Source organism: Mesitornis unicolor, unplaced genomic scaffold (assembly GCF_000695765.1).
Source record: "Mesitornis unicolor isolate BGI_N332 unplaced genomic scaffold, ASM69576v1 scaffold5870, whole genome shotgun sequence".
NCBI classification, from domain to species: Eukaryota; Metazoa; Chordata; class Aves; order Mesitornithiformes; family Mesitornithidae; genus Mesitornis; species Mesitornis unicolor.
The window spans coordinates 23,953-41,494 of record NW_010160166.1 but is presented as its reverse complement, the minus strand read 5'-3'; the positions used below and the strand labels follow the sequence as shown (position 1 = coordinate 41,494).

General features: G+C 39.4%; 1 protein-coding gene across 1 annotated transcript; it reads left to right on the top strand.

The window, feature by feature from the left end:
• Window positions 1–633: 633 nt before the first annotated feature.
• On the top strand, window positions 634–16,427 carry TMEM135 (transmembrane protein 135; the record flags this gene model as incomplete). Its single annotated transcript, XM_010189084.1, has 7 exons — window positions 634–703; window positions 5,473–5,640; window positions 9,567–9,630; window positions 11,181–11,257; window positions 12,795–12,893; window positions 14,366–14,433; window positions 15,864–16,427. Coding segments are annotated over 7 exons (679 nt in total), but the record flags the coding sequence as incomplete, so codon positions are not given.
• Window positions 16,428–17,542: the final 1,115 nt, after the last annotated feature.

The window sequence follows — 17,542 nt, the reverse complement described above, 5'->3', positions numbered from 1 at the left end:
TATAATTGAGCCTAAATGCCTGTAACCCGATCACATTCTCATTACAATTTTTGCTACATAAACTGACCTTACAGATGATTTATGGCCATTAGGCTTTAGAGTACACGATTCAAAACTTCCAAGATATTTGGCACAGTATATAAATTTTGTCATTTATTTTGCATTAAAACTTAAATACTTGACTATAGTAAAATATAAGGTTCAGACCTGGCATGACATTACTTCTTTTAATCCTATATAATGCAGAGCTAACGGCTGTACAATCCATGCGTCCCTGCATCCCAAGGCAATCTCTTTTAAATACTGAAGGTCACATTCTCAGGCTGAAGTAAGAGCTATGAAAATCTACACAGTAGAAGCAATAGCTGAGAATTTAATGTGTGGCATGACAAGAGGTTGGATCCAAATAAGCGTGCAGACACTTCTTGCTGCACAACTAAGGCATTGTTAGTTTTTATTGTCCTTTTATGGCATCATAAAAGTCCTCAATGCCCTTCAGTGGGTAATGGGAAGAATGAGTGGTGGGAAAATAGCACTTTATGTATTTTTAGGCCAGAGAAATTTATGAAGTCTGCAGTTGATGACACCGAAACCAGCTATGAGTTAATATGTGTTTCATTCTGCTTTTTGCAGGTGCAAACATGGCCCGAGGCACAGATGCTGTAAACACTATGAAGATAATTGCATCTCGTACTGCGTTAAAGTAAGTGCAGAAGAAGTCAGCTTGACAAACTCTGGCAAAGATGGGGTAAAAGTCTTTAGTCAGAAAAAAAGCATATACTTAGGAATTGAGAAAGCACCCTGGTATTCATTCTTCTATTGAAAATGTAATGAGGCTGAAAACAGATTTTCTCAATTTAGGACAAGGCGGCATGGGGGGTTAAAGTTCAATGGTCTTTCAGATGAACCAGAGTGAATGAATAACATAAAACCTGTGGGAAAAACCTGGGCAAGCAAATGAGGAACTCATTGAACAATGTGGTGTGCTTCGCAGCTGAGCCCACTCGTGACAACACCCAAAATAAAGCACCTCCCTGGTTATTTTAAGGGCTCAGAGTAAGGAGAGATCGGTCCCAATTGCTGCACCCAGGAAGAGCTGTGTCTGGTGACATCATTCATCCTCCTTTATTCATGTGATCAGCACATTTTATTCCTTGTCAGAGGAGTCCTGTGCTGAGATTTGTTTTGGCTGGCGTTGGGTTGGCACAGGTGGCACCACCTGCTCTGCTTCTTTTAGGAGCTGGTAAGACTCCAGAAGATCTCAATCCCTTAATAATTTACCCATTTGTATATATGGAGCAGCAGAAATGGATTTGAGCATCTTCAGATGCTTTTGAGATGTATTAATTTCAAAAATAACTTTTTTCAATTGGAGTTTTATATACAGTTAATGTTCTCTCAGAAAAGCTATGCTTAAATTTAGCGTAAAAAGAGATCTAGCACAACATTTCTTCATATATGTTTATTAACAACATAATTTTGTGTTGTATTAACACTTTTTACACATTTTTACTAGCATAAGGCTGTGTAACATGGACATAAGTTGCGCTGGACTTGATAGGATTTGAGTTGGTGCATGAATGTTCTGCTGGATTACGATGAGAATATGCAGTATTCATAAATAGTTCGGGATCATTATATGATCCTTTTATGATCATTATATGATCCTTTTCTCCTGTAGGTATGACATATATTTAACAGAACCCAGATGAAAATGACAGTTTTACAACCTCTCGCTACTATCTCACCCCACTTAATGTTTTCTTCATGGGCTGTTCTTTTCTTCAAGATATAACATCTTTGGGACACAGCCTTTCCATTCAGTGCTTCCTGGCCACATTTGTCTCTCCCATCTCACTACAGTGAAGATTATATTAAAAACAAAGATTAAAATGAAGCAAAAGTTATTTTATGAGTTTATACACTGCATTTCCACATATCTGCTGGTGGTAGCATCTTCTAATGTGCGTCTTTTTCCATGGGTGCCTCGCTATAACTTCATTGCCTTTCATTACTTACATATATTTTACATTAATTAGCTCTTAACTACTGTTAGTCCAGACAGAGGAGAAGAAAACCCAACTTATAATGGAGCTGAACTAAGTCTTGACCTGACTAAAAATAATAATTGAAAAAAAAGACATTTTTATAAGGCTATTCTCTCTTTAGAGAAACCAGTTGTGCATTTGAACTGTACTTCATTCTTGTACCAGTGTTGTACAGTGTTTTAGTATAAATTATTCTTGACCACAGTAATATAATCAGGGAAATATCACTGAAGGGGCAGCCAGATCTTTGAATTTCCTGCCTTTTCTGTGACTTTTTTCAAAATAAAAAACATGAGCGGAAACATTTTTAAAATGTATTTGGATTTTTAAAGATCCAAAATTTTTAATGCATTTTCAGTTCTCTCCAGGGCTGTTCCTGGAGCCGATCAGTAGTGACTGCCAGCTGATGTGATTTGGGCTTATTTTTGTAATTTCTTCTCTGTAAGAGAGCTTTCAGATCTGATCATGATCTGATCAGCTGCTTATTGCCAGAATTCCCCTTACCCTTGAACATCTCATCTTCTCATTATCATATCTATGCTCTTAATTGTCATTACATGCTCTTCTCCACATTTAAATGCACGTTAGTGCATGATCCATGATAGCTTTTGTGTAACATTTAGTAATGATGTAGCACCTGATTTCATAGACTTCCCCTGAAATTTAAAATACTCCAAATACTTTGGGTTTGTGACTATCTGAAAGGATTTCCCATAAGCTGTCAAACAATATTGTTTTCCCATTTTGGATACCACTTGATGATGATGAGGAGACATTGGCCAACAGTCATAGGCCATTTTTCTGCACATGCCACCAGATGACCCTTGCAATTTATTTAATGACCAAAAAGAATATGAGATTATTTTCTGATGACTGTAATCTCTGCATTCTGCCTCTTGAAGGAACAAGGGCAACCCAGTATAAATATAAAATACCTTAACTAATTTATTTTAAATCTCTTAATTAATTCCTAAATCTATTGCAACAGGTTCACTGAGTTTTGGTATGTTACTGAACTCTTCATGTGCACACACGTGCTTTTCTGAAATTGAGTTACAGCCAGTATCTTGACTGTATTTTTAACATTTTAAGGAATCTGCTTCTCAAAAATGGGGGGAAAAAAAGAGGTTTATTCAATGAGTTTTGCAGAGATGGAGTTTTACTGTGCCACTGCTTCTGTCTGGTCTGAGTCTCAACTCAAAATCTCTGTAGAAAAATGGTTTTTAGCAGAGTCTGCTTTATTCAGTTATGTTTAGTAGTGTCCTGCATATACTCTGCTGTTCTCTACTCCTGTTATTATTTGAGGTCTTCTTATAGATGATAAAAGAGTTCACATGAGGGTACCTTGAATATACGTTAATCTTAATTTTGCCATTTTAACTACACAAAATTCACTGTACATTTGCATCTCTGCCCAAGTCTCATACATTTCATTATGCATTTCCAGTATACGATCAGAAAACATAGGTTACCTGTTCAGTACATTGAATTGACGTACCTTTAAGAGTAGCAAAGGAAGAAGTGGAAATTTTTCATTCATAGCTATTGGATCATTGAGTGGCACAACGTATTTTCTTCTACTTGATCCTCATAAACCACTTCTTGAGTAGCAGGGAGAGTAATTGTTTCAGCAAAAGTTTTATTACTGAATGTTTAACCACAATACAATTTAATGAGCTTTATGATAGATTATAAAGTTCCATAGGAGGCAAAAATGGTTGGGAGTTTCTGAGTTTGAAAGATTGCTCAATCAAACCAGTTATCCCTGTAAATGGTATTATTTTTCAAAAAATGAACTACAGAAATTGTGAGCATTGGGTATTATATTTTCCCATGGTGAGAGCATAGATAGTTTTCAGATAGGGCATTTTCCAGCCAAAAAATGGATAGATTTTATGCAGAATCATTAGAGAAGTTCAGCCACGGGGTAAGAATAATGATGGGAAGCTGTGGAGGGTACAGGAAACCAGGGAAAAGAATTTGGAAAGAAAATGTCACTGTGGTTTTGCGACATGGTATAAAAAAGCCAATCTGTATCCAAGGTGGAGCTGTAAGAAAAATTCATTGGAATCACAGAATATTAGGAGTTGGAAGGGACCTTGAAAGCTTCCCCAGTCCAACCCCTGCCAGAGCAGGATCACCCAGACCAGGTCACACAGGAACACGTCCAGGCGGGTTTTGAATGTCTCCAGAGAAGGAGACTCCACAACCTCTCTGGGCAGCCTGGGCCATGCTCTGGCACCCTCACAGTGACAAAGTTTTTCCTCATGTTCAGATTGAACCTCCTGTGCTCCAGTTTGCTCCCATTGCCCCTTGTCCTGGCATTGGACATCGGAGAGAAGAGCCTGGCTCCTTCCTCCTGACTCTCGCTCTTTCCAAATTGATCCCCATGAATGAGGGCACTCCTCAGTCTCCTCTGCTCCAAGCTGAAGAAACTCAGCTCTCTCAGCCGCTCCTCATCAGGAGATGCTCCACTCCCTCCATCATCTTTGTGGCCCTACTGGACTCTTTCAAGCAGTTCCTGTCCTTCTTGAACTGAGGGGTCCAGAACAGGACACAATATTGCAGATGTGGTCTGACCAGGGCAGAGTAGAGGGGCAGGAGAACTTCTCTGACCTACAACCACCCCTTCTCATACACCCCAGGATGGCATTGGCCTTCTTGGCTGCAAGGGCACATTGCTGACTTGTGGTCATCTGCTGTCCACCAACACCCCCAGGGCCTTTCCAGCCACTCATCCCCAAGCCTGTAGCGCTGCATGGGGTTATTGCGACCAAAGTGCAGGACCCGGCACTTGGCCTTGTTGAACGGAAGCCACGTTAACCGTTCTCAGTGGCTCTGCACTTGATTTCCCTTCCATTTTTCACCCTTCCTTTTGCTGCAGCCTCCAGTTGGCTTGAGGGAATGCACGTGAACACGTGCCAAGCCACCAGGGTTAATTTATTTCTCACACGTTCTGAATTTTTTTTTTTTTTGTGGTATTTTTTCCTCCTTTAGTGCTTTCTCCAGACATTTGAGCGTAGAAGTGCTCTTTATTTTTGACCGCATTGCTTCCCTCTCATAGCCATTTGTGGTTAAAAGCCAGTCGGCAATCTGGAAATGAAGTCATCGGGATTATTTCAAAGAGCAGAATTTTGGAGCAGAAGAGAAATAAGAGTTTGTCCCTTGAGGCCTTTCGGATGTTCATAGAAATTAAAGGAGAGTCAGTTGTCTCTGATTTTTTTGCCTTTGCTGTTTTGCAGGGGAATCAGGAAAAAAAACCCAAAACCAACTCATCTTGAGTTTGAGAATGGGGATGCATTTTACATAGTATCTGCAGAGTAGGTTGTAAACTGCTCGATGGAAGAAATAAGTAGATATTTTTGCTTATATTTTTTCCAAATTTGTGGTTTCTTAAGACAAAATCTTTCTTTCTTTTTCCTAGGGCTTCATTAGGATGTTTAGCATTGGTTACCTGATCCAGTGCTGCCTTCGGATTCCATCCACCTTCCGGCATCTGTTTACTGAACCATCCCGGCTACTTTCCCTCTTCTACAACAAGGAAAATTTCCAGCTTGGAGCTTTTCTGGGATCTTTCGTTAGTATATACAAAGTAAGTTTATAACATATAAATACCATGGTGTTTATTTCACTTTTCGGAATATCACAAAGAGCTAAAAAATCTGCCTGCTTGCATATTTACATAGTGATCTACCATCCTCATATTGAAGAACTTTTTCCTAATCTCCAACCTAAAAAATCTCCCCTTTTCTAGTTTAAAACCGTTACCCCTCATCCTATCGCTCCATGCCCCAGTGAACAGCTCTTCCCCAGATTTCTTATAGGCACCTTTCAGGTCCTGGAACGTCATTATAAGATCCCCCTGAAGCCTTCTCTTCTCCAGGCTGAACAACCCCAACTCTCTCAGCCTGTCTTCATAGAGGAGGTGCTCCAGCCCTTGGATCATCTTTGTGGCCTCCTCTGGACCTGCTCTAGCACTTCAATGTCCTTTTTGTGTTGGGGACTCCAAAGCTGGACGCAGGACTGCAAGTGAGGTCTGACCAAAGCAGAGGGGCAGAATCCCCTCCCTCCATCTGTTGGCCACACTTCTTGTGATACAGCCCAGAATGCATTTGGCTTTGATCTGCAGATGCACATTGGTGGCTCATGTCCAGCTTCTCATCCAACAGTGACCCCAGGTGAGAGGAACCTCATGAGGTTCTCCTGGGCCCACTTCTCCAGCTTGTCCAGGTCCCTCTGGATGCCATCCCTTCCCTTTGGCACATTAACCTCACCATACAGCTTGGTATCATCAGCGAATCTGCTGAGCATCTACTCAATCCTGCTGTCAGTATCACTAATGAAGATATTAAATGGCACTGGTCCCAGTACAGACCCTTGAGGGACACCACTTGTCACCATCCTCCATCTTGACATCGAGCCATTGGCCACTACTCTCTGGATGTGCCCATCCAGCCAATTCCTTAGCCACTGAACAGTCCACCCATCACATCCGCACCTCTCCAACTTAGAAGGATGCTGTGGGGGACTGTGTCAAAGACCTTGCAGAAATCTAGATAGATTACATCCATAGCTCTTCCCTTGTCTACTGATGCAGTTACTGATAGTATTTGCCACAGCACATCACCAACAAATTCTTTAGTATTGCAGTCATTGAATTGTAAATTAAAAATTAGTCTTCCATTCCATGTGGGTTCTTTTTTTCTATCATTTTTGAATAAACCAGATGGATTCTTGGTGTCAAGATCAGGGAGTACTTCAGAGAAAGTGAATTTTGATTTCAAAGGGACTTGGTGTTACACAAAAATGTTTTGGTGCAGACACAAGTGAGAGGATCCATTTACATATTTTTTTGCCTCAAAGATCTGGAATTCTTATTGACACTAAATAGCAGGATATTGCAGAACTTATATCACATGCAGCTGAGGAGATATTGCACTTACCACTTCGAAATCCACCCTTCTACACCGTTATTTGGTGACAGATTGCAAACTTACGTGATCATATGGCCTTGTTGGAGTTAACTGTATAAAGTTTATTTATGCCAAAAGAGAATGTGACCAAGCACACACCCAAGTGGAGAATCACATTGTGTAGTGCTGAAGTGGCTTTTGCCTTTTTATGTTCTTAATCACAACTGTCATTTTTCAACTGCTACTTGTTTTGCAAAGTTAAGTTAATTCTGTATTATTCAGGGTAAATATTACTTGCAGCAAATTAAAAAAGCAAGGGTTATTTGTAAGCAAAAGAGCATTTCACTTCGCTTGCAGTCAGATTGAGACACAAGAATTTTTAAGGTTACGGAGTTGAAAATTTGTGATGGCAAAGTGCAAAGTTCAGAGTTTATTTGAAAATTAAACTTTTGCTCAAACTTTAAGACAAGAGTCTGTAGAGAAAAAAGTATTTAAAGCAGAAATTATTTTAATTTCTTTTAAAAGCTCCAATTGCCAAGTAGAATTTAGTCCTATAGATACTCATGTTATGAGAGTGACCTACTCTGGCTTTTATTTATAGTTTATTAGGTTTAAAAAAATGCTTGATGCATTTTGAACCCAAAAGAATTCCATTATGGGCAGCTTTTCAAGGAAGTCCATCTTTGCCCTAAAATCAGTCTGAAGTACTGTTGTGGGATTGTTGTAGCTGTACTATTAATATTTTGTGTGCCCCTTACTTTTAATTAATGTCAACAAACATGAATTTGCAGAAAATAAGTTGGTTATCATCACCTGATTTCATTTTTTAAGTTAGTTTACAAATTGGAGTAGTAAAGTTGACTTACATAGTTGCAGTATATGAGAGGCTTATGAGAGAAATTTATTTATTTAAAATGTGTGCTCTAAAATAGCTACTGAGACCACGTCTGTGGTGCTGTGTCCATTTTTGGACACAGCCTTGACTTCACTTCTTCTTTTCATTTCAATGTCTTCTTCAAGACAATGTCTTCTTCATTTAATCACATCTCATTCTTCAAGACATTGCAGTACTGGAGGGAATCCACCTGAGTGCCACCATGATGGTTTGCGAACTGGGTCATTTGATGTGCAAGGAGAAGCTGGGAGAAAAGAAGGCTCAGGGGAGATCTTACTCCTGCCTATGCCTCTTGGAGGACAGCAGTGACAGGATGAAAGGCAATGGTCACAAGCTGAAACATAGGAGGTTCCAAAGAGGTGTAAGGAAATATGGTTTTGACTGGCCAAATATTGGGCCAGGCTCTCCACTGAGGCTGTGTAGCTCCTTGGAGGTGCTCAGAACTCAACTGGACAAGTTCCTGAGCTGTCTGCTATAATCACAGAATCATTAAGGTTAGAAGAGATCTCTAAGATCCCCAAGTCCAACCGTCAACCCAACCCCACCATGCCCACTAAACCATGGCCCCAGGTGCCACATCCATCACTTCTTGAACACCTCCAGGGATGGGGACTCCACCACCTCCCTGGGCAGCCCCTTCCAGTGCTTGACCACTCTTCCAGTCAAGAAATTTTTCCTCATACCCAATCTAAACCTCCCCTGGTGCAACTTGAGGCCATTTTCTCTTGTCCTATCACTGGTTACGTGGGAGAAGAGACCAACACCCACCTCTCTACCCTATCCTTTCAGGAGCTGCAGAGAGCAATAAGGTCTCAGTCTCCTTTTCTCCAAACTAAACAACCCAATTAGACTTGCTTCAGGCTGGAGATTGGACCAGATGATCCCCAGAGGTCCTTTGCAACATGAATTATTCTTTAATTCCCTGAAAAGCAAACATAAGATGCATGAAGAGTCTGACACACCTATCTCAAAGTGGACACCAGCAGTCTGTCATGCTGAATTACGTCACGTTGTCTCAGTACCATCAGCACTGGTTTGGGCAGATCTTGAACCGTTTAGAAGCCAATCAGGGATATTTTACCAGGGATAATATTTGGAGAAAATGTATTGATTTCCAAAACAGTTGAAAAATCAATGCAGAAGAGGTGGCAGATGTGGAACAGCCTCGATCACTTGGTAACCAGCAGTCACCCAAATGAAATATATTTTAATGCCGCTTAAGCCATAATTCCTTACACCCATTCTGGCCTGAGCAGCTTAACAGATAATAAACAGATTATTATGCATTTTACAGTGTCCTTTAATCATACGCAGTTCAAACTTCTTAGATTAATGTGTTTTCCTGCTTCCAGAATTTATTGGAAGTGTGGAAAAATCTCAAGGTGTTTGGTGTGTAGTTGAAGACAGACTTTGTCATGAGAAGGAGTGTACACAGCTACAGCAAATGACGATGATGTGAATTCAAGATTAGCTTTGGCATTAGATTGGTATTCAAATGAGATTAATTTGCTCTCTGATTTTGAAATAAATGATAGCAGTAGAGTGTTAATTAAAACTGAAATATTTTGGGTACGGTGGATTATGGGTGTTACCACACTACACTCTGAATTCATACTGTGTGCTATATTACTAACTTGTAGAGGAGTATCTCCAGTTTATGTGTTATAAAGGAGAAATAACAAGGGCTAATCCTTCTCTCTTCACTCTCAGGGTACAAGTTGCTTCCTGCGTTGGATACGAAACCTCGATGATGAACTTCATGCACTTGTAGCTGGTGAGTCCGTGACAAGAGGTAGATATTGCCTCTGTTGGGGCTGTGCAAATATTTCTCTTGTCTGTCCTCCCATGCCCTTTTCTCTGATAAAAATAGGATTGTAGACACCAAGACTGTGTTGAAGTGTTTCGAGTAGCTTCAAATAAAGAGCTGCAATTCAAATTGTAAGGCAAACTCAATCAAATGTTGTGGGTTTTTACGTTTGGCTTCAAGGACAATACATTAACATCTTTATCAATGATCTGGATGAGGAGATTGAGTGCTCCCTCAGCAAGTTTACAGATGACACTGAGTTGGGAGGGAGTGTTCATCTGCCTGAGGGTAGGAAGGGTCTGCAGAGGGACCTGGATAGGCTGAATCCATGGGCTGAGGCCAATTTGAGTTTGAACAAGGCCAAGTGCTGGGTCCTGCACTTTGGTCACAATAGCCCCATGCAACACTGCAGGCTTGGGGATGAGTGGCTGGAGCTGCCAGGCAGAAAAGGACCTGGGGGTGTTGGTGGACAGCAGGATGACCATGAGCCAGCAATGTGCCCTTGCAGCCAAGAAGACCAATGGCATCCTGGGGTGTATGAGAAGGGGTGGTTGTAGAGCAGAGAGGTTCTCCTTCCCCTCTGCTCTGCCCTGGTCAGACCACATCTGCAATATTGTGTTTAGTTCTAGGCCCCTCAGTTCAAGAAGGACAGGAACTGCTTGAAAGAGTCCAGCAGGGCCACAAAGATGGTGGAGGGAGTGAAGCATCTCCTGCTGAGGAGCGGCTGAGAGAGCTGGGTTTCTTTAGCTTGGAGCAGAGGAGACTGAGGGGTGACCTCATTCATGGGTATCAACTTGTATAGGGCGAGCATGAGGAAGAAGGAGCCAGGCTCTTCTCTCCAATGTCCAATGCCAGGACAAGGGGCAATGGGAGCAAGCTGGAGCTTAGGAGGTTCAACCTGAGCATGAGGAAAAACTTTTTTACTGTGAGGGTGCCAGAGCATGGCCCAGGCTGCCCAGAGAGGTTGTGGAGTCTCCTTCTCTGCAGACATTCAAAACCTGCCTGGCCGTGTTCCTGTGTGACTGCTCTGGTGATCCTGCTCTGGCAGGGGTTGGACTGGGGGAGCTTTCGAGGTCCCTTCCAACTACTGACGTTCTGTGACTCTGTATGCACAAATGTGAACTTGTCCTTTATTTTCCAACGGTAGAGGTGTGAGGGTCAAACACTGACTCTCCCATATGTGACAGAATATGCATTCGAAAGGATTGGGCTCCACTGAATCCCAAGAGGGAACCTTTTGCCATGAAATTTGGGTGGTAGTGCTGGCCCTTCCCTGCTGGTTGTGTCTCTAACACGGATCAGAACTTCAGAGGCCCCTCATATTTGTGGGATTTATTGCTGTACTCCTGAGCACTGAACCACCAATTTATTTCAGAATTTCAAAACTTTTTAAAATGAAAAAACATATTTTGATGGGCAGGAATATCACAACTTTGTTGAAAGCATCATCTTATGTGGTGTCTGTCAAGCTGCTATGGTGCAATCTTAACAATACTTTTGTTTTCTAATTGTTTCAGGGTGCCTAGCAGGGATTTCGATGATGTTTTACAAAAGTACTACTATCTCTATGTATCTGGCATCCAAATTAGTAGAGGTAAGATATTAACCTCAGAATTTCCTGTATTTTTTGAAGGCAGGAGAAGAAAATGAACCTCACAGGCATTATCAGATAATTCCCGTGGAATAGTAAGTGTGGTGGTGGTGTATTTCAGTAGGCAGTGCCGTTCTGTGGTCTCATTTCTTTCTTATTTTCCTTTCTATGATTCATTTAAAAATTCCTTTATCCACTGGTCTCCCTGTATATTCTCCATTATTTTTCTTGATCTCCTGATAGCCATTTGCTTTGTAGCTTTTGCAGATTTTGGAGTCTGAAAGTTCTGCCAGAAACATAAATCAAACCTAGTCCTTAATTGCAGATTTATTGCCAAAAGCTACAGCTTAACTTCCTGCCTTTGTTCCCTAATTTTGGCGCTCAGCAGTCTGAGATAGCTCAAAATAGCTAGGGTTTTAGTCTATAGCTGGTGGTGTTTGTCAGTCTACTTCAACTGATCCAATTCCCAGCTTTGCAATGAACTTCATTCCAATTACTATTATTTTTCAGGCTTGAATTATTTCTCTGAACTTGTTAAAATTGTAAATAAAACACCACAGTTTGTAGAGTTTGGGTATGTTAATTATATTTTACAAATCAGCTTTTTATTTCTTCCTGTCATTTTTCCATAAAATCGGGACTTAGTCACGGTTATTTCCCCGACAGCACCACTGGAATAAATTGAGAGCATTCTCGTATTATGCATCACCCCCAAATCACAATTTTAATTATTTTTTAAGCAGGAGTAAAATTTGGAGAAAACGTATGGATTTTTAAAGCATAAAATGGAACATAAAAAGGGAAGATATGCTCTGTGTACTCTTGCTCCTTGGAATCTTAGATCAAGCTCTGAAGGTAGATCACATATTAAATATAAAAAATATAAAAGCAAATTTATAAATATATAAAGCAAATTTTAGAAATGTATAAAATATAAAAGCAAATATAAATGTTATATAAAAGCAGCTCGGAGTTACCCATATTGACTTTCACACCACCAGTTGTGAAAAAACAACATTATCTTGTATTGCTGATGGTTTTCTCTGGACTTTGAGACATTGTGGCTGTAGCGAACTAAGAAAAGTGCTGTCTGCTCTTTTTCTGTGTTGTATCTTTTTTTGTTTTTTCAATTTTTTTACTACTTTTATCATCTTACACAAGCCAAGGGTAACTGCCCAAAGAGGCGTGTGCTGCTTTGCAAGGTCAAGCTGTGCTCAGGAAAATAAACTTCCCATGTTTTCTCAGAAAGGAAAGTATGCGATTTCAAGCTGTTTAAGAGCAGCGAATATTCACTTTGTTGGAATAGTTATTGCATTGTTCTTTGGCTTTTTTAAAAAAAGAAGGATTTAACATAGCAAACTTTCCCTTTAGGATCCACATTATCCTTTTAACACCAACGCTAAATACTGTTCTATACATTAACAGTCTCTGATTCTCTTGATTTTGGATAACTTTTATCATTATCTTAATCAGTGTCACATTTGTGGACATATACAAAAATATATGAGGTAAAATAAATTATTTTTTTAAATTTTTACAGACTATATACTTCAAAGGCATTGAAGCAGGGAAGGTTCCCTATTTTCCTCACGCGGACAGCATCATCTATGCCATTTCTACGTCAATATGCTTTCAGGCAGTAAGTACGTTGTCTTTTAACAGAAGAATTGGTAGTTTAAGTCAAATAATTAAATTAAATGAAGTGTACAGAAAAGAGAGCCCAAGTCTGCAATTAGATTGCTAGGTTACTGAGGGGGAAATTAGCAACGGGATCTATGCTGAGATGTTTGTTACTCGCTGTATCCATAAGTGACTTGGAAAAGTAATGGAACAGAGAGAAAAGAGGGAGTTGGTTATATCACGTTATTTAAAATATGTAACACAAATGTCATGGTTTAGGGCTGGGCTGGCCACTAAATCCTGGACATACGCTCTCTATTAACTCCTCTCCCCAGAAGGAGATTGAAGGAGAATAAGGGAGAGAGACTTTATGGGTTGGAAAAGAAAACTAACAGATTTAATGAAACAATAATACTAATAGTGCAGGATAATAATGTAAATAGGAAAATAATGAACTATATACAGATATGTACAAATATATATACAAAACCAATATAAAATCCTCCACCAATGACGATTCTGTCACTCAAGGCTCTGGGAGCAGAGTACTGGAGAAGTCCCAGTTCGGACCCAGCAGCAGTGGCAGCTGATGCAGGAACACAGGGATCAGGATCAGAGGCAGATGAACCAGCAGGGTCTGCTGGGACTTGGGCCATTGTAGGGGTCAAGGTGGAAGGAAGGGTCCAAGATGGAAGGGTCGAGACCCTCATCATCCCTCATATTTACACTGAGTATGACGTATGTGGGATGGAATACCTCGTTGGTCACGTTTGTGTCCGCTCCCCCGCATAGGTGCAGATACAGCACCCATGATGAGACAGTGGCCTTGTGATGATCACTTGTAGCAGTACACAGTGTCTGGAAAAACATGCTACTGGTTTCAGCAAGTACAGCCACTTAGAAGAGACTGAGCTGAAAAGTAAAATCACTGAATAGAAAATTAGTTCTGTTTAGCTCAAGCCAGGACACAAAATGGCAGGTAAATTTGGCATCTACAAGTGCAAAATCATGTACAGAGGAATAATAAGGATTGCTGTTGCTTTCTCTGTAATGAGATCTGAGTTAATTACCACTGCTTTTGAGAGCCAGTCTTCTAGGAATATCAGTCTGTGCTGATGGTGGTCATAGCTGGGATCAGTTTGTCTACTGGGACTGCTGGACATTGACAGGTGATCACTGCTGATTTTGGTCCATGAATCATCAATTGAGTTTTTTTAGAGATAGAGATAGAGATAGAATAAATATGAATATATATTCTACACAGAAACAAAATAAATATAAGTTAAACAAAAATGAATAAAATAATAAAATGAATAATAATTAAAATTAAATGTAATAGATATGAATGCATATTCTTAATGTAAATGAAATAAATAATTTTTATCTATGAAAATATATTTTTAATATATATCTATAACCATTCTTTAACAATGATGGGTTTTGGCAATGTAATGTAGCAGATGAAGCTTTTGCCTGATGCTCTCCTTGCAGGCTGTCATGGAAGTACAGAACCTGAGACCTTCATACTGGAAATTTCTTTTACGACTAACGAAGGGCAGGTACGTAATCAGGGGAGGTCACGGCTTGTCTAAACTGATCACATTCAGCTTTCTATGTACGTCATTCGCTGTCAACAGCAGAGCCATAGGAGGATGTATGGGCTAATTTCAGGAGTATTTAATTTGCTTTTCAAATGGTTTCCAGTTCACTTGAAATCCTTTTCTGCTGAAGCGACGCTGCTATTAGCACTATTTAGCAGATGAGTGTTTTACTTAAAGGTTTTTTTATCTTCACTCAAAAGGGTGGAATGCTTCTGGATTTTAATGGAATATAAAGAATCCAGTAAACAGCTGTACAGGTTGAAGAAATCCCTTAGTGATTGACAGCGTGGGATTACTATGTATTTAAAAGCATTGCTTGAAATGTCGGAGTATTTCCTAAGAAAACTTTGAAGACTCAGTAGTTTTTTATAGGACATCAATTTCAGTTGAGACAGGAATTTTTTTTTCTTGAAAAAACTAATGAAAAATTTTCACTGTTAATAACCATAAATTTACACTGTAATATCTTATTGGATATTTTTTCTCTTATTTGCTACAGGAATATAACATGCTTACCTTTTAAATTAGACTTTGCTGTAACTGATTTATAAAAATACAATTTAGTGAAGCATACACTATTATGATAATGTAACATGGGGCAGAAACAAGGCACCCAAATCTTGATGTATATTATTTTCTTAATGGGATTACAAAAGATAACGTTTGTCGTAATAGTAATTTTGACACTCTATAGAGGCAGATTTTTTTTTACATTTCATAGGTCTTTCATTCAACAATTTTCAAGAGATGGAAATAGATTGTAATACCTGGAAAATTGTTACCCATGTTTGGGCAGGCATGGCCGGATTTATGAGGCAGGGTTGAGAAAGTGGAGCAGTGTTCAGTTTGAATTTTTAATCAGATTTGCCAATTTTTATATATGTATATATACATACACACTATATGTGTGTGTGTATATATATACACACACGTGTACACACACATATATATATACACACGCACATATATGTATAGAGTGTGTATATATATATATAGTGTGCGTGTATATATATATAGTGTGTGTGTGTGTATATATGTATATAAATTGGCAAATCTGATTAAAAAATCAAACTGAAGACTGCTCCCCTGTATGTGTGTATATATATATATATATATATTTATACACACACACACACACACATATATACACACATACACTCACACACACACATATACGTATATATACATACATCTTAATTGCCCAAGATGAAAAGCTTGTGGTCTCTATAAACAATGCAGGCCATATTTCAAAGAGTTGGCTTGACTTCCATGGAGTGAAATTCTTTTAATAATTTTATAAATTAATATTTTTTAAAAATAAAATAATTTTTAATAGTTGTATTTTTTCTAAAGTGAACGAATAATCTCTCGTGTCTTTTCTTTTTCAGGTTTGCCCTCATGAACAGGAAAGTTTTAGATGTATTTGGTACTGAAGCATCCAAGAACTTCAAGGATTTCACACCCAAGCTTGACCCAAGATACACGGTTGTGCCACCAGAGCTACCACTGGAGTTGTCTTGAAAACGATGGTGTATCTTGGCATTGAATGTGATGAGCATTTTGTCCTGAAAAGTTAATTAACTTAACAGTCATATATATGGAGGAGGGCTTGGGATCCACTTCAGTATTATTTCAATGAGAAATGCTATTTACCAATCAAAAATACTGAAGCTTTGCATGAAGATGTGGCTTAGTGATTAAGCCCCTTCCAGAAGCAGAAAATATTTCTGGATTACTGTAGTTGGTTGAGAGTATGGTAGAGTCTTGAATGAATTAAACAAATGAATAATATATTTAGAGAAGTCAAACATAAATATGCATAATAATTTTCAAAAATTCCATAGTTCACACCAGTAGAATATGTCTCGGTCAAACTAAAAGTAATTCTTAATTTACAAAGGCATAGTTTAGGTCCAGAATTTTACCTGATCTTAAAACTATTGCAGTCGGGTGAATACGCCTCCTTGGCTTTCCAAATTGTGTCACTGATTTCTCTCAAAGAGCCACTGCCCACTCATTATTTCAAATTACAATATTTTTACACAGTGATGGTTGCAAAAGAAGGAAAAAGAAGATGCCTGTTAATTCAGAAATCACATTCCAGGGCTGTAAAATCCTGCTGGCAATACGGATAACAAGGAAAAGGAGAGGGCGGTGCGGGTGAGTGCTGCACCACGAGGGGCCGCGGGGTGCGGCTGCCGGGACCTGCCAAGTGGAAAATGCCAAAAACTGGCCGAGGAAGGAATGAACCGTCCCAGCCTCCGGGATGGTGCTGGAAACAGTTACAAAAGTGAAAAAAAAAGCCAAGAGCAACCAAAAAAATCCCCCAAAATACACCGAAATGAAATGTTTATTTTTTCAAGGGCTTGACATTGTCCCCTTGGACGGCGCCGGCTTGTTTGGCATTTCCAGCGTGTTTTTAAAGGGCTGACCCCTGAGGTCAGACTGTTAAAGGAGAGCAGTTTTGATGATCGTATTAATGCTGTTTTTCCCTTGTACTCAGTGAAGAGTGGTTTTCCATCAGTCCATCAGGCAGCCACGACTGGGGGAGTTACATTAAATTTAATACAGCACATAATAATTGCATTTTTACCCTGCGTATTTCTGCAGATAACAGTTTGCTTTCTAAAGTGAGACCTTGACATGCTAATGGCTTTATTTTTTTTTGCTTTTTGGGGCCTTTTTTAAATTTGAATCCATTCAGGTGATGTTGAATGGTGTTCTTTGCCCTAGAATTTTATGAAAAGATGAGCTATAGTCACATTCAACCAAAAACAGACAAGGTAAGCCAGGGACTGGAAATTGTAGCATGTTGTATGTGCTTTAAAAAGAAGAAAAAGAAGAAAAAATTCAGTGGTTTATTGGAATCCTTTGTCAGATGATACAGATTGTATTAATTCATCGAATCCTTGTCTTCTAACGCTGTAATCCCACCCCAGCCTTAAGCATATTTTAATTCTGATTAGTTCAATTTCTTATTAGTGGGCATACGGTGATTTTTATCAGATTTACAGAGATGTCATGGAAATTGTACCAATCTGTGCACAAAGTCTGTTCCTTATCAGCT